The 23,351-nt window shown below is 37.0% G+C and overlaps 1 protein-coding gene across 6 annotated transcripts in view; it reads right to left on the bottom strand.

Annotated features, from left to right (window-relative positions):
• Window positions 1-23,351, bottom strand: part of LOC131071412 (uncharacterized) — a 370,752-nt gene that overhangs the window by 153,154 nt on the left and 194,247 nt on the right. For 5 of the 6 annotated variants that reach the window (XM_059207323.1, XM_059207322.1, XM_059207320.1 and 2 more), the window contains 4 exons: window positions 10,005-10,099; window positions 9,448-9,602; window positions 9,210-9,268; window positions 8,711-8,924 (listed from right to left, as the gene is read on the bottom strand). In XM_059207323.1, coding sequence (XP_059063306.1) covers window positions 8,711-8,924; window positions 9,210-9,268; window positions 9,448-9,602; window positions 10,005-10,099 — 523 coding nt within the window. The remainder of the gene's footprint in view (window positions 1-8,710; window positions 8,925-9,209; window positions 9,269-9,447; window positions 9,603-10,004; window positions 10,100-23,351) is intronic. The other variant, XM_059207319.1, reaches the window with a different exon arrangement.

Here is a 23,351-nt window from a genome sequence, read left to right on the forward strand (position 1 = left end):
GAAACAATAATTAAACAAGTGCGATCTGTTTGGAAGTTAACAAAGGGGACATATTATCAAGTGGTACGAATTGGTAATAAGCCATGATTATGACACATGAAAAGATGCAATTGTTAAGGGTGTGATGTATGTTAATTGCAAGTAGGCAAACTTGTATAATTTATGATCTGTATTAAATAATGATAAATCAATTAAGGAAGAGGCACGTTGTTAAGTAAGAATGCAATGTTTAAAAGACACAACCCCCCACGTCAAGTCTCTGGTATGATATTTAGGGAGGATACATTCTCATTTCAGGGGTGTTATCGGCAACCATCTTATAGATGGGGGATTATCGTATAGTCTGTACTCATAAAAGGAGGTCAGACGATGGATCAGATCAGAACTGTTATTATGTTACAGGCAGTAACATCTTTGTTCTTGCTAATATGCATGGGACGTACTTAATATGTGGTTGTGTTTGAAGCCGCTGGCTTATATACAGGATTTAATAATAACACTAATAATAAGAATTTAATAATAATACAAATATTAATAACAAAATAATAATTATGATTATTATAGTACTTGTGAGAACTGCTCTACAGTAATACGTATAATGTTAATATCTGAGTATATATATATATAGATATATAATGTAAAAAATATAATATAAAATATATACAAGTACATATATAAATATAAAAGAATATTGTTTGATCCGACAAACTAATATTGGAATATAAATCAGGAAGAATTCATAAGTTAATAACAGAAAGAAAAGTATGTTTTACTGTTAAGACTGCCAGTATTTAAGAGGTTGGGGAATGAGACCTAGAATTATGAATGATAGATTGATTGTCTAGTATAATAGATGAACTATTTACTCATTAATAATTGATAAATTAATTGGAACTATGGAATATTATTGACTTGATTCATAGTTTTGTCTCCTAATCAACTTAGTTTATGTCACAAGTAGGTTGAGATGGATTGATTATGGTTAGAATAGGCCTAAATCTAGTAGGGTACATTACAGTTAATCAGTGGAGAAGGTAAAGAAGCAAACTTTGCACAATACTACCAGAGTTTAAGCATCAGTCATCATCTAGGAGTGTTCCTTTGATAAATATGCAATGTTTTAAGTGGCAGGAACCAAGAGAATGTATGCATATCATGTATTGGTCAATATTCAAGTGGCAGAGGTGTATCTAGAGTGCTCCAAAAGTGCTTATTGTAACTCTTAAGTGGCAAATACCTTCATAAAGTGATTTTACCTGTTGTGAAGACAGAAAGAAGAACAAAACACATTAAAAAAGTAATAAAAGTACTAAAACAAAGCACAATATTCTCTATTTATTGCCTGTGTTTGATCATTGTTTCAAATTCCACTGGTAAGTCAAGAGATTTTAATCAAGTTTCTCAGGTGCCACTTTCAGTTCAGCTATTTTCTTCATTGAAAGAGAAAGCCATAACACAATTCCATCATTTAATATCATTTTCCTACCTTTTCTCCGAAGTGTTTACAGGGTTTGCAGCAGTTTTTCTGATTTCTGATGATTAAGTACAGACTCAAGGATTTCAAGGATCGATTTGCAATTTTTTGAAGATTTTGAGCAGGGATTTGGGGCTAGGGTTTGCTGATTTCAGAATACTTTTTATACCCTCATAGATTTTTTTTTTGTGGCTCATTCATGAGGGTTTCAGACTAGTTTTTCAGCGCTGTAAAAAAAATTACCACATGTATAGCAGCTGCCTAGGGTTCCTATTTTGCATGCAGATTTCAAGTTAGATCACTGGATTTATCCATTGTCTTTGGTGACAGTTTTCAGAGGTCAGAAGAGGCATATAACAGCAGTCTTCCAGATATATTTATTGCTGATTTAAAGGTTTTGCCAAATTGCTATTCAAGGGTTTCAACTGCAATTTTCACCATTTGCAAACCCTAGGACCACAGATTTTGAATTTTAAACAGTTAGGATAGCAAGAGTGTGATTTTGACATGGTATTCTAGGAATACATCAAACTCAGTCTCTCATAGTGAATGAATATCTACTTGTCTATCCCAACTTGCCAGTGCACATAAACATCCTTGAGTCATTTGAAGAGACATACGTGATTGACATTGAAGCATGTTTGCGAGTGGAATAAGTAATAACAAATTGGAGCAATGCCAAAAGGAAGTAAAGAAGTGGTTGCTTGAGCCATAAAGACCAAATCGGTTGTCAAAAAATAAAAATACTTGGGCAAAACAAATGGAAGTTTTTCACTCTATAGCCATGTTTTCTAGTCTATAGTTGTATTTTAGGGCACATTATTCTGTATAAAGGCATTGTTATGACATGTTTTTCAATATATAGTTGGGCTTGTCAAACTACAATCACATTTCAGGGCACGTTTTTCAGTCTACTGCCACATTTTAGGGCATGTTTTCATGCATTTTTAGGGTATGTGTGTAATGTCCCCACTTTAAAATATAATTTAATAATAAATAATAATAATAAAATTAAAAATAAAAATAAAAAATTAAATTAAAATATAAAAAAATATAATGAAATCTAACTAAAATTTGATAAAAGTTAATGAATGGTCAAAAGAAATGATAACTTGCGACTCCCCCAAATATGAGGTATAAAAGGAAGAAGAGAACTCATTTGAAGGGGGGATAATTTGGGAATCAGAGGTGCAGATCTGATTTAAATAGAAGTGCAGATCTGATTGTGAAAGGTTGTGTCCCCTTCAAAGGGGAGAAATAATGAAGAGTTGCACTCTTTCAAAGGGTGCTAATGGTGAAAGGGTGTATCTCTTGCCAAAGGGCATACATTATGAAGAGGTGTGACCTCTCCCTCACATTCAGAGACATAAAGGAAAGGAATCAAAAGCCTCCAGTGATAACACCGTCGATCAGATCAGATCAGAACTGTTATTAAGTTACAGGCAGTAACATCTTTGTTCTTGGTGGTATGCATGGGGTAATATATGAAGCCTAATAATGTTCTTATGCAAAATTTACTAGTAATATTAATATAGACTGCAATATGTATGACAGTCATACTTAATTTCATATACATTAGAAGTTAGTGTACTCACAGAAAAATTACTTAATCATTTCTATTGCCTCCCCCCCCCGCCCCCCATAAGGAGAGGCATGGTGTTGTTAGGGAGAAGCAGAGTAAATCCATCCCAAATAGGTGAGCCCCAAGGGTGGTCTGGATGGATGTTCCAGAAACCAGGGAACAATTATGGAGGTGGTGTCATTACGCCCTAGACAAGTAAATCCCTATCCATGGTTGAGGATTAGAAAGGAAGTAAGAATTGGGGCCTGAATATAGCCACTATCAATTGTACTATGAATTAAGGCATGATAATATTAAGTAATGGCTGTTGATTATTGGGAAATTGGCAGCCTCCTAGTAGAGGACATTACAATGTGACAGACAGAAAAAATACCAATTTTTGCAATATTTTTAAGTATTTTTGGGCTTTTAACCAAAATTTTCCATCATTTTGGTGAGTTGCAAGTTAACTTCAGAAAATCATGGCATGAAATTTTTCCAAGTTGCTCTTTAAGTACTCTCTGAGTTGGCAAACTATGCCTAACATACCTTGTTGAACAGCTAGAGGCACAATCATTCTAGAGTTGCATGCTTTACATCACTAGCATCATCTGAAAAGGCAAAAACCTTCAATCATTGTGGACAGCTCCTGAGTGACAAAATCCATAAGTAGTTGAATATTTTCTTCCAAATTTAAAGCTTTTACATGCTGTCTTACTTGATATACTCCCTCCTTCAGGAAAAAGGCATTTAGAAGGTTGAATAGTTTGAACGAATAACAAATGTTTTATAGGCAGTATCCATAGCTGGAATTCAGGTAAAGCATGAAGCATAACAACAGGATAAATGACAATTTTCTAATGCTGACAGTAAGGAATTTTGGAAACCACAATCATTTTCACATTTCAGATCATGCTAATGCTGTTATCTCATAGTGGGTTGATTTGTTTATTCAATTCCCCAGTCACTTATATTAGAGTATACAGATTTTACCCTTACCCTTATAAGCTTCCATGTTGCACAAGTGATCAAGTAATTATAATAAATTACTGTAAACAGTTGGTAAAAAATACTTCGTTTGCAGAGGTAAATGCAAGATGAGGGTCAAACCTCTGGCTTGCAAGTGTACATCAGTCCTATATGCTAAAAATATGGGCAAGGAAATTTTTGATTTCCAAATTCAAGTTGCACCATAAAGGCAAAAGATGTTGATCTCCTTTGTGAGGTTTTAGAGGAAGTTTTGGTTGAGGTGATACTCATGCCGAAGTGATGCGCGACTATAGTCTAGTCTGCGATGGGATGGATGCGCCTGTTGCTTTAGGACTTGCATCAAAGTACCGATTCTGCTGGGAACATGGTTGGATTCTAAGGAAATAAAGCTGGGTGGGCCCCACCCTCCTCTCGCTTGATGGTGGGACAAAAGAAGAGTGGGATGCAGGTGATAAGTGGATTCGCTAGGCCCATTTCATGCCGGACATTGCCGAGACAAGGCGGAGAGTATGAGATGGGAGTTTAGCTAACCTACAAGGGTGACATGTGGGGCCCAAGGAAGCACACTAAGAGATTCCTTTACTTCTACTCTACTCCCGCTGGTGTCACTACCTTTGTTGCCTTTATAACGGCCCATGCCTGTGCTTCTTCATGTGGATCAACTTAAACTGTCACTGAGGAGCCTATATGATGCTTAAACAGGTGCTTTTTATGAAGGGGAAGAGAATAGATGATGCTTGCTTGAGTCAAACAAATCCCGCGATCTCTAGCTGCTTTCTTGGCTTAAAAGTGGCACTGATCTGGTAGGGGGGTTATGAAGATAGTTACAAATAATGCAACAAACTATGTTTCTATAGGTCAACATCTCATGGATTGGCAACCATTATGGTTCTGAACTCCTTGTGCTACTCATTGCCTTGAACTCATATTGAAGGATCTTGGCAAGATCACATGGATTGAAGCATGTGTTGAGCATGGTAAAAGTATTTGGAAACATATATACGTAATACAACCATGCATGGCTCCTCATCTAATGAGAAAGTATATGGATAAATAGAGTTGTCTTGTCCTAGAATAACCTGCTTTGCAACAACAATCTATATCACAATGCAAACTTTATTTCAGTCAAAGGCTTCCTTGATGCATAATATTGATAGCGAAGAGAAGTCTCTTTATATGCTACAACTAATGTAAGGGTTGACATGATTGACCATGTTTTCCATGAATGTGCCTTCTAGCTTCCAATTAAGGCAACTGTACATGTAAGTTCATATTTCCCTTCTATTTTTGTACATTTTACTAGTTTATCAATTTGTAAAGTTTTATTTGTTTATAACTGCATGTTTCCTTCTTTGCATTTTGCAAAGCCTTTAGCTGTCCTCCTTTGAGTTAGTACTAGGGAGAAAATGTTGAAAATTTATTGTCCTTCTCTTCTATCTCTTTTGCCTCTTCTAGTTGAATTTTTAGGCTGATGATAATCTTTTCTGATTCCTAAAGGATTTCTGACATTCTAATTGCATTCGATTGAATTAAGAATCTCATATTTGTAATCATATGTACAACCTACAAATGCTTAGAGGGATTCCAGTGTACATGAATCATGAATTTAGTAAGGAGCATTCCTCCGTTGTCTTAGAATTTTACTAGTGCACACACACACATCTGTCTGTGTGTGGAAACAGACATAAAATTACATGCATGCATTTACTGAGTCTTAAATTAGGTTGCAATTAAATTGTTACTCATAACATGGATTCAGTTTATTATTCACCAGCAAGAATAAATCACCAACTAGTCATAAATGATAAAATCAAAAAATGGTGGCAGACACATTGGTTTCTCATAGAATAATAGTATGTTCCATTTCTGGTACAAGTTAGTAAAACAAGTAAATAAAAGAGCACTAATATAGATATGTTGTTACCTTCTAAATCTATTTTTCCTTGATTTCTGTAATGTCCCCTACCTGATCCATTTCAACATATTAGAATTGATTGATATTCTTCAATTAGTTATTAACAAGTGCTTATCTATTTTCCTCATTAGATGATTTGTCATGTCACCTCTCTGAACATTATATATATAAAGCCTAATTGAAATAATTATTTTTTAATTAGTATAATAATTATTTGAAATTTATTAAATATTAATATTAATTTCATATTTATCAAATAATATTATAAATTTTGCAATGTTATATTATTGACAAAATAACAAAGTAATTAGAAAACAAATATAATAATAAATTAAATTCAGAAAAACTATTCAATAAAAATAATATAAAATAGAATAGCAATCATCCTAATCAATAAATAAAGTTAATTATTAAACTAAATATAAGTAAACTGCTGGTGTCAGAGTTGTCCCCTCACAAAAGACAGTGATATTCAGTAATATAATCAAAACTAGTCATCACTTAGCACCAATTGAAGGGAGACATCAAAAGAATACTGATTAAGGACTTTATCAAACCCATTGTCTAGTTAATCAAATACTAGATTATATTAATCAAGTAATTACTGTTTACAAATGATCATGAAAGAGTTCGATGTCATGTATAATAATCACACTGATAGCAATCGATGATTATCTGGTAGCAGTCCTTGGAGATAATTAAAGAAGTTATTAGGTAACGTTTTATCAAAAGCAATCACTATAATTAATAGAGAAACTCATGAAGATCTCTTAGGTATCGATCATACACAGTGATCGACGAAGATTAGTAGGTTACGATTCAAAGATATGATATGGCCGATGGTTAGAGATGGCTAATCGATAATGTCAATGATTCTACCAATCTTACGTGGCTAAGGAGGTGCGGTTTGAGAACATAAATAGATTCAGATTAACATCGAACATCACTAGTTATAAGACTACGATTATAAGAAACACCGTTAAGGATAAGTTGATAACAGGGATCAATTAGACAACAGCCATAATGGAAGACTAAATGAGTAGTCATGAAGAGGTACAATATTAAGAAATATTAATTAATCCTGGACAAAGGATACTTCTACTCCTGATAAGATGCAACCTTTCGATACCCAAGGATATTTAATGGGGGAATTGGTATCTCTTTCAGGGATATAATATATTGGATAGTTGTATATACTGTTTCCTATCACAGTTTGAAGAACCGAGAGGAGGAATATAATCATCACAAGAAGATCATACGAAGAAGAAGATTATCTAATGCAGTTGGTATGAAAGTAGTAAGATGCAAATTTGAATGAGTGCATCGGGTATGATTTCAAAGGCAGCCATTATGAGATCGTTCTTTGCACTGTAGCCTTATCAGTATAACATTAGAATGCTGCAAGATTATAATTCTCCGTCTGAAATAGCAACCATATCTCTTTAAGCAATATTACCATATTAGACATTGCATGTACTAAAGTATAATGTCTGTGTAATGTCCCTACTTTGAAATAGAATTTAATAATAAAATTAAAACATTAAATTAAAATATAAAATAATATAATTAAATATGATTAATTAAAAATTAATTAAGTTAATGAAAAGTCAATAGACATGAAAGGAAATGTCGTGACTCCCTCAACAATGAGATATAAAAGGGAGAAGAAAACCTCATTTGAGAGGGGGGGATAATTTGGGAATGAGAAGTGCAGATCTGATTTAAATAATAAGTGATTATGAAAGGCTGTGTCCCTTTCAAAGGGTAGAAATAATGAAGAGATGCACTCTTTCAAAGGGTGCTAATGGTGAAAGGGTATGTCTCTTGCCAAAGGGCATACATGATGAAGAGGTGTGACCTTTCCCTCAAATTGAGAGATATAAAGGGATGGAATCAAAAGCATCTAGTGACATCAGCATTGATCAGATCAGATCAGAATTGTTATCAAGTTATAGGCAGTAACATTTGTGTTCTTGGTGGTATGCATGGAGATATGCTTAATATGTATGCTTAGTATATGAAGCTTGATAAAGTTGATATCCAGAATCTAGTAACAATATTGTTATAAACTGCAATATGTATGACAGTCATACTTAATTTCATATATATTTATAATACATGAGAAGTTAGTGTACTTATAGTCTAAATCATGTTATTACTGTCAGTATTTAAGAAGATGGGGATGAGATGTTCCAAAGAGGGGCAGTGTAAATCCAAGCAATAGGTTAAGTCCCAAGATAGGGTGGGGATCAGCGACCCATAAGCCTTGAGGGTATAGACCCAAGATAGGTAAGGGCTTGGATCTGTAAACTTTGAGGGAACCTATTATAGTTGGTCTCTAAGTGCTTTGGTAACATACGTAAACCCTTTTCCCTTAAAACTGAAGTAGTAACAGGATCTGATATCTATATTAATAATGATATTAATCATCTAATGAGGAAAATAGATAAGCACTTGTTAATAACTAATTGAAGAATATCAATCAATTCTAATATGTTGAAATAGACCAGGTAGGGGACATTACAATTTCTTTGTCTATCATTGTTTACATATTCCAAGAGTCAAATCCAAATTTCAAAGAAATTTCCAGATATAGTTGATAAAAATCAAGAACTCTTTCTTTGGATGTGCATTATGTACCATTAAAACAAACAAAATGTTGCCCATTTTCAAAAACATTAAAATCTTGTGGAAGAGTTCTTCTTTTTGTGTTCTGAGCAATTGAAAGTGTTCCAAAGAAAGGATGCTTCACAAGAATTGCCAAGCTTACCATGACTGAATGATAACAATGCCTTCCTCATTTCACCAGAGAATTTTAAAGCATCAAACGATCCCATTGAATCATCAATACTCTCTCCATGTTTGAGAAGAACCACGACACCTTCATCCTCTCTTTGCTGTGGCCGTCGGCAATGCAGCTCTAGTGAAAGATCGCTTGCATTCTGTATGCGTACCATGGGGGATACCACAACTGAGAAGCCATCCTATATAGCAGGGCTCCAGTCAGTTTTGTAAATAAAATATGAGAAAAGAATCAGCCCTGTAAATCCTTTCCTTTCCACCAGGATATATCCTTATAAAACATAAGTTTATATGTCAACTCGACATGATATTCTCATAATGCAGCCATCTAAGATTTTCAAATTTCAATACCATGAAAGATGTCATATATGGGCTTATGACATTTTATTTAATTATGCTGACTGGTAATCACTAATTCAAGAAACTGTTCAAAGAAAAATAACAAATAAACTTTAACAGAGTCTAACCTCAATTTGTTTTGAAACATCAATGACAACTAATGATCCTGAAACTCTCCTTCCACCTGCTTAAAAACCGTTCATTTGTCAAACACACCTCAAGCATACAACCAAATAATACCAGATAACAATTCAAGTAGAATATTTATTTGTTCTATCAGAAAGCAGTTACAGCAAAACTAAGGATGGTACAGATGTATTTGTAACAAACAATGATGACTCTAGTTCTGCTGTATTTAAAATATACTTATGTGAGATATTATGTTTGTCATAATTGTAGTAACTCCAGGATCCTCCAATGATACTTGAACTGGGGTTGATGAAACCATGCCAGACTTGACAAGTTTGAAGGTCATATCTTTAAAACTTTCCAGATGCAAGCCTCTTCTTGAAATCATTCGCCTTTCAGACAAGTCAGATACAAAGAATGAGTACTATTTTCTGGAAAGAATTTTAACCAGTATATACTAGAGATGTACACAATTATCATATTTATGATCAATATGCCCAGAGTCTTAAATCCAAGTACGCAATATATACAGTTTCTCTCAAAAGACACCTGTTTTGTAGTAGTTTCTTTCAACTCTGTATCCTTCCTATTTATTGTTCCTTTCATTTTCCATTTATTTTGTAATTAAAACTTTTCAAATGGCATGCAAGGGCCAATGCTAGATATGTTGCTGAGAAAAGATTAATCAGCAGATTCTTTCATACAAAATAAAGGCATAAAGACACCAACTATGATATCCTGCTTCTCTATTAAATCGCAATACAAATATCAGGATTCTATGTCATATTATCTACCTCAAAAGAAATGACTCTTCCTGCCATGCTGCAACATTTATGTCTTCATTATCCTCAAAGCTGCAAAGTAAGTCAAGACCTGTACAATTTTCAATCTGCACATACCAAATAATGCTTCCATCAATTTATTATCATATGTAAGGAGTACAGGATACTTCAGATCAAATCTAAAACTAATTTTATTCCTATTCAACGGACACCCATTGAGGGCCAATTAATTACCAGTTCATTAATAGGCTAAATAAAATCAGAAAAAAAAAAGTCTTGTCAAGTAATAGCTTCTTAGGACTCAGAGTAGAAAAATCAGAGAGAAACGCATACAAAAAGCAGAGAAAATAAAGAGTCTCGAAATAAAAATTACTTAGTACATGGGTTAAGCATATGAACAACAATGTTGGCATATGCCGAATAGTTAAGGCCACTAAAATAGAAAGAAACTTTCTTAGTTTATCATAAATACAGCCAGAAAAGGCATCATTAACGTGAACAATAAATGCATGTGTAGAAAGTGTTGTCTAGCATTATATTATATCTAATACAAATCTCATTCTTTACAGGAAGCCCAGTTTCAAGAGTTGAAATATACCAACATTGAGACACTTGATCTGCACTTAATTAAACACAAAAAGCAAAAGCAAAACTTGCTGTCCACTTCAAAGTCTTTCAACCTTCATTTTCTTCTGGTTCTTCCAAAACAATGACTTGTAAGAAAGAAACTGTTTTTCTCTTCATCTTTCTATGATATTTGCTCTCCTTTGATGCCAAGAAACATGGAAAATTGTGTACTTGTTGTAAAAAGAGGGGACATGAAAATTCCGAGTACTTTAGATTGACTAAGAAGATCTTAATTGTAGTCTGCTAATGAGGGACATTAGCCTCAATACTTCTAGTGATGATAAGACCTATCACAAGTTGAAAGGTTGACTCAACAAGGGGGTAGTGAAAATTTGTTTTTCATACATGCTCACCTCACACGACTTCCCAGACAATTGTATAATTGATAATGTACAGTAGAAAATTCAATTATGAGATCCATTTCAACAAACTGCACTTAATGATTGACCCATACCATCATCCATATACACTTGTATGGAAGGATGATAATTAATCGTTGCAAGTCATTCACACATACATTGTGTCTTGCTTTTTGATCCCAAGTTTGTTGATAAGTTCACCTATGATTTGACAAATATAAATATTGTGGCCTATTTCTCAGTAAACCCCATCAATACGATAAGAAAGCTTACTATGATGCAATAACAACACCTACACACTTCAACATTATTTAAAATATACCTAATCAGATGTACCTCAAGAACAACAAATTTAGTACAGTTGCAGGCAAGCAAGTAAAGTGGTCGAACAAGTAGCAGAGCTTGCACTAATATCCATAAGACCACAATCTAATTCATTACCAGCCTAAGTCAATTTTTCCCCACCATGCAAGTCTTCATCAATTATTGCAGTCCTATTCGGATGCTAAACCAGTTACCTTGAACAAAGCAATCTATCACACAATTGAACTTCTTCCTGCTGTTCCTCTCCTTAATGCCACATTGAATCTTACAAATTTATAATGGTACAACAATTATACAAAGTGATGATATTGAATGACAATTTCAGGATTTGTTGTCCATATAATGATGATACATTTTTTTAGCAAAAAGATCATCCAACAATTAAATGCATCAAAAGAAGCCGTTTCAAACTAGTAATGTACAACAGGATTAAAAGAACAAACAGCAAAAACATGGCAATATTGTTGAAGAATATGACTCTCAAGCAAATGAGTATGTATTTGATGCCCACAATCTTGGAGATAGTTCACAATTGAATTTAATTTGTTATGTGGACACAGATGCTACAAGGAATAGGACTAGACAAAAGGAGCAGTTTCTCACAATGAAACCTCGTGATGGTAAAGTTTCTTTTGGAGATGCTACCACCTATCACATCCAAGGTATTGGTGAAATCTCCTTGTAGTTTGGCATACATCATTGCAGACTCACAAAGTCTTATATGTGCCAAGACTTACCAAAAATATCCTATCTATCATTTTCTCGATAACTTTAGGATTGAATTTGATGAAAGTGATGATAAAAAGATCTCACATGTCATAAATATAGAACTTAACAAATTGTTTCAAGTCCTTCTCAAATTGGTAAAGTGTTTAGGCTTGATACAATTAACAATAATCAAACCTTGGTGACTAAGAAAAATGATCTTGCTAGGCTATGGCTATAAATGTTATTCAATTTTCAATTCAAGACGCAAGTTATATTCTAGTTTATCTTCTCTTTTAACAATGTATTATCTACTTAATATGATAAATCTGATTAAGTTCTTTTATATTGCAGGTGAGAGGAGCATTTATTGATTTAGATGTCTTTCTCACAAATGTCATTTGATATTGTTGTGCATTGCACACACTCCCTATCGCCGACAGGGTCCCCCTTCCCTTTTTTGAGCCTTTTGTCTTCGCTCTGTTGAGTTTCGCACAGAGCGTCTCGCGTCCTTTCGAGCGAGTCCATGACCGGTCCGTGAAGTGATGATGTTGAAAGAAAAGAGCCGATGATTCCATTAGGCTAGTCTAGCCCTCGGGCACGAATACCAAGAGATTGTTCAAAATTGTGAAATCGCCTTGGATAGGCATAAGGTGATAGAAGTTGGCGAAGCCTGCCAAGCAAAGAGCAGCGCGTCTGAAGGTCGCATGACGACCCAAAATTGTCATTTCCGCGTAAGAGCGATGAGATAGATTGCATGAGGTTTTGTTTTTGCGGAGTTTGCAAGATTTGAACGAATGACGATTTTCGACAACTGGGAAAGGAGGAGCGAATCTCGTTGCAAGATACCAAAGTTTGCGAAATCGCCCAGGGGGCCGAATTTCGGACCCTGGGGACAACAGGAGAGAAATTTCAAAATTCACAAAACCGTTGAAAAGGTCCGAAAATTACCTTTCAGTTTGCAAAAAACCCCCCAAGGTTCGAAATTCACTTGAGTTATAAAATTTCGGACCCTGGGGCCGAAATTTCAAAATTTGTTAATTCACCCAAAAGCATTAAAGCTCCGAAATTGCAAAAAGCGTTAAAGCTCCGAAATTGCAAAAAGCGTTAAAGCTCCGAAATTGCAAAAGGTGTTAAAGCTCCGAAATTGCAAAAGGCGTTAAAACTCCGATAATTCTTTAAAGTTGCAAAAATGTGCTTAAGGTCCGAATATGTCTTAAAGTTGAAAAAGGGGCCTTAAGGTCCGAAGATTACCTTTCAGTTTGCAAAAACCCCCCCCCAAGGTCCAAAATTCACTTGAGTTATCTAATTTCGGACCCTGGGGCCGAAATTTCAAAATACTTTAAAATCGCAAAAGGCATTGAAATTTCAAAATACTTTAAGCCGCCGAAAGGCGTGAAAACTCCGAAGTTCGCAAAGGGCGTTCAAAGCTCCGAAATTTCAAAGTTTAAAAATCGCGAAAGGTGCCTTAGGGTCCGAAATTTGTTAAGTCGCCAAAGAACGTGAAAGCCCCGAAAATCGCAAAGGGCATGAAAGGTCCGAAAAAAATAAAGAGTCGAAGTCCTTCAAGGTAAAACACAATTTAGGCTCCGAAAACCTCCATTCCACCAAAGTCACGAGCTAGAGGATAGCCGCGAAGAAGCAAGGGCAGTTCTGGCGAAAACCCCGAATGCTCCGAAGTCTCCCATTTCTCCGAAAATCGTTGCGCAGAAAGTAAAGTAGGCGATAAGCATGGAGGCACCCGAGGATCACGTAGGGTTTTGAAAGGTAGAGCCAATTTCGCGCGATTTGCATCCAAGGTAAAAAATCGCTTAGTCTAAAAACTCGACATTGCAAATTCTTCTCCAATCCAAACCGCAAAAATTTGAATTAGAGAGATAACCGTTGGAATTCAAAATTTGCAGAACTATCCATTCGTCTTTGCGCAGCAAGTCGGGCAATTTCTTGCCATCCATTTTTCATCAGGTAAGTATGCTTTGTCTCTCTTGATCATCTGAATGTTTTTTTTAAATTGGATGCATGCCTGTGCAAAATTGATTATAGTGCTTAAGTCTTCAAAATTCACATCTTTTTCCGACTATTAAAGCATCATTCAAAGCAGTCGAAAATTAGAATTTGCTCCTAAGATTTGACCAGAAATTGCATTTTTTTTTAAACTTAGGAGAATTTTTCGAGCTTTGTCCCTTTTGAAAATTAATTCAGAAAGTGCTTAAGTACAAATTCGCAATCAAAAGCTTCATGAATAAATGTTTTGCTCAATCAAGCTCTCAGCTAGCAATATCACTCTGTTTCCAATCTAAATTTTGAATTAATTCTTGAATGCTGGAGTATCCTCTATCTAACCCACCTTACTTCTTTTATATTGCCTCGTAATCCGCATCCAACTGTGCAAGATAAATGCCTAAATCGGCAGTAGAATCATCAAAGACGCCCGCTACAGCTAAGACATCGCGAGCATCCAAATCAGATATCCCATGCAAAGTTGAAAGGATGAATTACCAGTATCAAAGAGGGGGATTGAGGGAGTCAAAAGTTTAGAGCGTCTGGGACAATGTTGGTGATACCGACCTAGGCCATATTGACATCCAGGACTTCAGGAATCGAGTCTTCTCCCCTAACGCATATGGCAAGCCTAGACAAATGGTAGAAAGTGGCATCGCCCAAGTGGCGGAATTTCCTCCAGCAGTACAAAACTATGAGTTAGTGGTAGAGGCTGCCCGACATTATTAGCCAGGTTCCAGATTGGTGCTCCTCGAGAATATGACTCTCACCAACTTCACTCCTGAGGCCAATGGCGATGCATTTGACATTCCCTTCCCAAACAATCCCACGACCACGACTATAGATGAAGCACAGGGGGCATATGATATGAATCCGGCCAGATGCAAAACACTGATCAACGAAGAGTGGTACAAGGAGAGAAGGCTTCCAAGCGCCAGAATTGGGAAAAAGACCCCAAGAAGTGACTTTCATAACGAGCATGGGGATATGGTCACATTACTCAACCGGGTTATGGGACTTCCTAAATCCAACTACTTTGAAGAGTGGATGTTTTATTTCACAGAGCAAGTCTTCGCTGGGAAGTCTAAGTTTGACTGGGCCCAGATTATAAGCGACAACATCCACGCTCAGCTAATTGAACTCGAGAGCAAAAAGTACTTCACTATGACCTCTTACTTGGTCTACATGTTCGCCAAGAACCAGCCACTGCCCGGTTTGATAATGAAAGGTGAAATCGGGAATGGGCCTGGTCAGGTAAAGGTCTATGATTGTTACCCGCAGCTGCACTACCAAGACATAGCTCAGAGAAAAAAGAGAAGCCCAGCTTATGCAATTGGCCAATATGAGCACGTCAATGATGCCTTCACAATGCGCCTGGTCAAACTAATGTAGGGAGGATTACACATAAGGCTCTCAGAGCAAGCTACTATTCTAATACAGAGATACGGAGCTTGGTTCATCCAGTTCCCAAGGTTCTCCTATATCCGAATAGCGGGCTTTGATGGTGCCCCTCTCCGACTTCCACAGTACCCAACCGACAAAATAGTTCTTATGGAGGTCGCAAGGCAGTCACGTCCGGCCGGCATCTTACACAGAGAGAGCAAGCAGGTTGGATTCGCGTTCCCCATGATTATAGGCAACCAGGATGTCCATCTGAAGACCCCCACCCTAGCAGAGGAATTCCTCGCAGAGCTAGCCTCTTATGGCCTACAAAAGCATTTTCCGAGGAAATATTTCGATCACGATAATCTGGCAAAGAGAGCCTATGGCTGGCAGTACAAAGCAAAGGAATCAGTTGAAGACTATTGGAAGAATTGCTCTGATGACTATGAAGTCCGAAGGCGTGAATATTCTAGGCTGAGTGTGCATCAGATCCAACTCTATGAATATCGTTAGGTCCCAGATCAACTCACAGATTCAGGAAATTGCCTCCAGGTCCGAGAATTTGAGGCAGTAAGGCATCTTTTGCCAAGCGTTGATTGGTCACAAGACCCTATCACTGATTTTGAGGCAGTCATGGCAGCCCCAGCAAGATATACTGACCAATGGTTGCATCAGCAAATTGAGAGACTAATTCACGAAGGAGTCCAGTTCACCTACCACCTAATGGGTAGCCTCAATTCTCAGTCTTCCGAAGATGAGGGAACTTCCAGTGCACCCAAGGAAGAAATTGAAAAACCCAAGAAGAGAAAGAAGGCTAAGGCTTGCAGAGGGACTCGGACGTCGAAGAGAACAAAGAAGGAAGAAGATTCCTATAAGGAGACCAGACGTCACTTCATCGTCAAAGGACCCCAGTTCGTCCGACGATGTAGTAGAATTAGATTATATACCTGCTCCGCCTTCCCAGAGTGACATCAATGCATTTGGAGCTGATTATCCTCCCGCACCCGACATGCTAGAAGCTGAGCTAAGGGCCATTGCATCAACCCAACCGGGTAACCAAATAGAGGAAGGAGAGATTCCATCCATTCAAGGGATCGAAGTGCATGAACCCACCCAACAGAGCCGCCATGAACTGTTGCTCCATAATACAACCAAAGATGACTCTACCGATGAAGGAGAGCAAAGGGCAAAGGAGACCCGCGAGCTCGAAAGGACTGAAGAGCAACCATCACACGAAGGCACCAAACAATTGTTCAGTGAAGTGGGAGAAAGTTCAGCTGCAAGTAAGGAACTTGGCACCTCCTAAACCCCTCTGGTAACAAAACAGCTGCAAATTTGTGATGAGACGACTGAAAACATCAAAGAACGGAGTGAAAATTTAACCATAGCACCAGCCCAGACTGTACCTCAAGAATGGTTAATTGCTAGAGCCCAGCGCAAGGCCGCCACCAAACCACCTATCGACCTCAAGGACATATTCTCACGCATAGACCAAGCTAAGGCTAAGGGGAAGAAAAAGTCCAAGGCATATTCCAGAATGACTAAAGATGAGCAAAGGAACCGTACTCTCCATATTGCCACCCCGCCTGTAGACAAGCCAGCAGATCAGATCACACTGGCAGATTATAGTATCACAACTGTCCCCATCGGACGAGCCACTAAGGCACAGGAAAAGGAGGAATTCAAGGATTTAGTGCAAAACATACTCAGGCAACTTCAAGAGATAACAGCTGAGAAGGATATGTATCGGGCTCATGCTGAGCAGGCCGAAGGGTACATCAATCAACTCGTGAGACCATTACACAATGCCTCTGAATCCCACATTCCCTCGACAACATTGGCACAGAGGACCACAACAGAATTTGAAGGAGTACGGGACACCACAAGGGCCGTCAAGGAATGGATACAAGGCATCAGAAGAAGGGGAGAACGAATCCTTGAGGAAGTGAAGGAAATGGCTTGCCACTAAGAAACCACTTTGGTTAAGTTATTAGAGGTAAAGAGGGAATCCCTCCACATTCAGGAAGTGGCTGCCACTACTCTTCCCCTCATGAACGCTCTTTTTTGGACCCAGGCATAGATCCCTACACTCTCTGACATCTTGCACCCTCATGGTATAGGCATTTTCAAAGAATGGTACTGGACTATCAACATAAAAAATGATGCTAAGTAAATCATCGATAGAGAACACAATGCATGTGAGGTAATTCTGAAAACCATGCAAGAACTTGGCAAGATAATCCTTCGATCAATGGTTTCGGGATGGGTAAATGACCAATCCGATGAAGTGATACCGCCAGACTGGGAGGAAAGATTGGGAACAAATAAGATCACTTATTCCACTAAGGACCTAGGCTTTGCCGGTCAATTCCACTCGGACATGTTGTGCTTTGAGCATAATCGTTCCCGTTGGCAAGATGGTCTGAAGCAGGTAGACCAATACCTTGAAGGCATGCAATATTAAATTCGCCATCCTCCTATGCCTCCATTCAGTCTACTTTTCCAATTATGTATCAGATTCCAGGAGTATGTTCGTGAGGAATGTGCAGCAGGTCGAGATCTCTAGCGGGAATATTTGCATGAAGAAAGTCAATTTTTGATAAAAGGATTTGAAACTGGAAAAGAAAAAGTGCTTTCCTAAAAATGCACTTTTTTCCTTTTTAAACTTTGAAAAGTGCACTTTTGGCCAAAAGGGTCATATTTGACTTTCAAGTCAAACTAAAATGTAAAACTTTATGAATGCACCTTTTCGGATAATTTTGGATGAGTTTTAATTATCCTTTTTGGGTAGTTATTGCTCATTTTGGGGTGGTTGTTGATATTTGCCTCCCATTTATGGGTATGGGCAGCCATGTTTTATGGATGAATCTGGGCCATTCATCCAATTTTGGAGCCTATTTAAAGGGGATTGGTTTTCCCTCATTTTGTAGGAAGTTCTTGAATTGTTACAAAAGCTCTGGCGAAATTTACAGGATTTAATGCAAAGTTAAGATTGTTTCCAAATTTCCTTGTGAGTGCATGGTCTCCTTCTTCATTAATTTAGAAGTTTTTCAAATATGTTTATTTCCTTTATATAGCATTTTCAAACAAACATCCGACAGAATCCTCGCAATTCACACCATTAGGGAATGGCTGATCGTCTTTCTCTCTGCATGGTTAGTCTAAACCTTTCATATGCTTAGTTCAGTTATTGAATGCTCACTATGAATGTAAAAGTTTTAATGTTGTAGTTGATAACATGAAAATCCTATTTTCCTTTGAAGATTGCACTAGATTTATGCAAGTATTGTGCTTAAATAGCTGGTGATGCTTAGTCTAGTTATTTGGAGGTGTCCGTCTGTTTACTGAATCTGCTATCTTAGTTAAAATTTATATTTCATGTATCTCTCTCTCCCTATCCTTCCCTCCTTTTCCCCTTTTTTTTTTATCAAGAGAATCTGTAGTCCTATTGAAAACAGTATCAACTCAACTGAAATCATTTGATAAGAAAGATCATAAAGATTCCAGGGAACTCATCTATCTATCGCCTATCTCACCGTAAGTCCCCCTTGTGTTTCCAACAAAACACATCAAACCACTGAGTAATCCCACAGTCAAGACCTGACAAACGAAACCTTAAGGTTGTCCCCTTTGATCAAACGTAGAAAATAGCATTAGGGATTTCCTTATCTCAAGAGAGGATAGGATACTCAGCAAGTTTATTCTATTCTGCGTTGGCCGTATGGAGTTTGCAGCAATGTGATTCTAGATGTAAAAGATGTTCAATTTACATTCAATATGCAAGTTATATTTCTATTTATCTTATATGTATTATTATGTTCTTTATTGTATATGTCTAACTATCTTCTTGCTTGTGGCAGATGAGAGGAGCATTTTATATTATTTATATCCTATCTCAAGAATGCCACTTACTATAAGTATATGACAAAGGAGGCACAATCAAGCAATGCCTTGATCGGTCATGACTGATCAAGACATTACTTGATCGTACCCTTTTGTTAATACTAACAAAGGCATGTTACGGTGAATGCAAATCGGTGATCACAACCGTAGTTATCGGTGTATTTAATCCAATGCTAATGATCGATAGTATATCAGTGGCTGTCAATGCTAACAGCCGATAGTTATCGGTGTGTTAGCCTTGACAACCAATAACTATCGGTGTAGACTAACACACCGATAACTATCAGTGGTTAATTCATTGCCACCCGATATATTGCGATATAATCTATATGCAATCCGATATAATATATATGCAGCCCGATATAATATATATGCAATCTGATAATATATATTCAATTCGGTATATATTAATCAGTGTGATCATTATTGTTATTCATCTAAATACAAATTTCATTATATAGATGAATATGTGATTATCCATAGATTGCTCATATGCAAATATAGAATCGCTATCAAGGATGAATTAATTGCTTGATGATTTTATCATAGTTAACAATATGATAAATGATTGAATGAGAGACTTCATTTATCTCTCATTCAATCATTTATCTTACCGAAGCTATTATGTATTAACACTCCCTCTTAGCTAGGTAAGATGAATGTAGACAATATATTCAAGCATCATAATTTAATTGATAGTAATCATTTTAATCATTCATGAGAATCATACCATCTAATCATTTGGTATGTAGTATCACCTAAACACGTGATACTGAAGTTTATCACATCAATCTTGCAATTGATAGGATATCACCTAAGCATGTGATATCAGTATTGCCTACACGCAATACTTAAGGATAATCATATGAGAAAGCTTTAATTTCTCACCTTATCCTAGTTGTGATAAGTGCACTAACACTTTATACAAATGTTTTATCACAACACAATCATGGCACATCCATGACATACCAGAGATCCAACATGATAACTAGTTTGGACATTATAAGATCGTCACCTTATAATGTCCTCATACAAGTGTTCACTATCTTGAGAGATCGTCACCTCTTAGATGTGAACCTAGGGGATATAATCCAAAAATTGTCCTAACATGACAAAGAGGTTTACACATTAAACATCTTATAGGTATGCAAATATAGATTACAAAGCAATTTACCTTTCTGTCATACCTAAACCTTTTCTGAAGTGATCAACCTTCACTCTGGAAAGGGGTTTGGTCAGAATGTTTGCAGTTTGATCTCCTGTAAAAACATATTCTAGTTGGATTGCATTCCTATCTACCATATCTCGCACATAGTGGTAGGGAATCTCAATATGTTTGGATCTATCATGAAACACTGTGTTTACTGAAAGTTTTATGCAACTCTGATTGTCACAGTGTATAACAGTGGGTTTCATAGGTTCTCCAAACAGTCCTACAAGCAACTTCCTGAGCCATATTGCCTCTCGAGCAGCCATAGAAGCTGCAATGTATTCTGCCTCGATGGAACTTTGAGCTATAGAAGACTGCTTCCTGTTGATCCAAGATATCATAGCTGAACCTAGACCGAAGCAACATCCTGAAGTGCTTTTCCTGTTTATTACACTTCCAGCCCAATCTGAATCTATAAATCCATGTAAGTCTATCTCAACCTTCTTGTATTTGAGACCAAGGTTTAGAGTACCTTGTAGATACCTCATAATGTGTTTCACTGCAACCAGGTGTATCTCCTTTGGTTCACACATAAACTAACTTAGAGCATTGACTGCATAACAGATATCTGGCCTTGTATTTACCAGATACATCAGGGACCCAATCATCTGTCTGTATTGAGTAGGATCAGTGGGTTGTGACTCTGCCACTGCTTCTTTAAGTTTATGTAAGTTGGTTTCCATAGGAGAGGTCATGGGTCTACAATTTAGCATTCCAAATCTCTTCAAAATATCCAAAGTGTACTTTCCTTGGTTGGTCTAGGAACAATCTCCCAAACATCGTTCTTCATAATGGATTGATACTCTTCAGACATGGCATCCTTCCATACTTGATGTTGAAGTGCATCTGATACATTGCTTGGTTCAGCTTTAGAGAGGTCATTCATAAGGGCAACTTAGCTAGTAAATTTATTAGGCCTTTTGCATTCTCTGAAGGTTCCTAAGGGAGCAGCAAACTTCTGAGCTTCTTCGACAGTTTTGGTGGCCCATAGTGGTCTTTTCTTGAGGTTTTCTCTAGGTGGACTTAAAGTTTCACTCATAGTTTCCTCAGGATTCTCCCTCTGAAGTTCAGGAGTGGGATCTCTCTCTAAGTTGGGGTTAGGAATATGGATTTTAGGATCTAGAGAGCTTTGGGCTCTTTTGAAGGCTAAGGTTTCCTCAAAGATCACATCCCTACTTAGTTCCATGTTCTTTTGGCCGGGTATATATATTTTGTAGGCTTTGGAGGTTTCACTGTATCCTACAAGGATTTCTCTCTTTCCAGAGGGTTCTAATTTTAATCTTTTCTCCTTAGGTACATGAATATATACTGGACATCCAAAGATCCTAAGGTGGCTTATATCTGGTTTTGATTTTGTAAAGACTTCTTCAGGGGTCTTGTCTTCAAGGTGAGAGTGAGGACATCTGTTTTGAATGTATACTGCAGTGTTGGTTGCTTCTGCCCAAAGATTGATATTTAGATTCTAATCAAGAATCATAGCTTTGGCAGCTTCAACAATTGTCCTATTTTTCCTTTCTGCTATCCCATTTTGTTGGGGGTTGTAAGGTATTGTTAACTCCCTCTTAATCCCTGAATTTTTACAAAACTCTTTAAATAATTCTGATGTGTATTCCTCCCCATTATCAGTTCTAAGTGTTTTAAATTTGTTTCCTAAGTAGTTTTCTGTTAATGATTTGAATTCTTTAAACCTATTAAGGATCTCTTTTGATTCTTTGCATTTCAGAAAGCAGATCCAAGTTTTCCTATAGTAGTCATCGACAAATATCACATAATACAAAAGTCCCCCTAATGAATTTACAGACATAGGTCCACATACATCAGAATAAATTAACTCTTAAGACTTTACTTGTTTTCCTAGTACTACTCTGGAAAGCACCCTTAGTATTTTTGCCTAGGACACATCCTGTGCATGGCCCTGAATGATATTGCTTTAGCTTAGGTAGACCTGTGACAAGGTCTCCCATTGATGATAAAGCTCAAAAATTCAGGTGGCCTAGTCTTCTATGCCAGATTTCATTGGCATCTGTAGTTTCATGAATTAGGGCGGAATTGGGCTCTATACATAGTTCATATAGGTAGCCTTGTCTTTGACCAATTGTACTAGCTTTCTTGATAGATGAGTTCTTTGGCCAAGCCAACACTTTGTTGTCCATGAATGTCACTCTGTATCCACTGTCTTCCAGTGCTGATATTGAGACAAGATTCCTCTTAATGCCTGGAACATATAGCACTCCTTCAAGTTGTAATGATACACCTGACTTTAGTTTGATGGTGCAGTTTCCAACTCCTTTGACAGGGTGTGTGGAGTCATCTCCGATGGTTACCTCTTCATCATTTTCCTCTTTCATAAAGTCTAGTACTTCTCTGAATCTTGTAATGTGTCTGGATGAGCCATTGTCGATTACCCAGGAATTCACTTTGTTTGATGTTTGATGTGTGAGTGCTGAATAGAGCACATACTTCTCGGAGTCCTCTTCCCTTTTCGATTTTCCTGATTTGGCAAATGTGGCTTGCTTTGCTCTTTCTGGACATTTGGCAACATAGTGCCCAAATTTGTCACATCTGTAACACTGAATTTGAGAGAGATCCTTTTTGAAAGAGTTCTTGCCATGGCGACTCTTTCTCTTCCTGAATTGCTTCTTCTTGCCCTTTCTATCTGAGTTCGTAGTTAGAACTTGAAGATCTTCATCTATATTCTTTTGTTTGATTCCTTTCTTATTTTGCCTTGATTCCTCTTGGAGACAGTCAGGCTTTAGTCTATCGAATTTTGGAAAGTTGTCCCTTGCACTGATGCCTTGGACGAACGTTTCCCAGATACTAGGCAACCCATCTAAAGCAATGAGGGTT

The sequence above is a fragment of the Cryptomeria japonica genome, chromosome 6, assembly GCF_030272615.1.
Source record: "Cryptomeria japonica chromosome 6, Sugi_1.0, whole genome shotgun sequence".
In the NCBI taxonomy this organism is placed as follows: domain Eukaryota; kingdom Viridiplantae; phylum Streptophyta; class Pinopsida; order Cupressales; family Cupressaceae; genus Cryptomeria; species Cryptomeria japonica.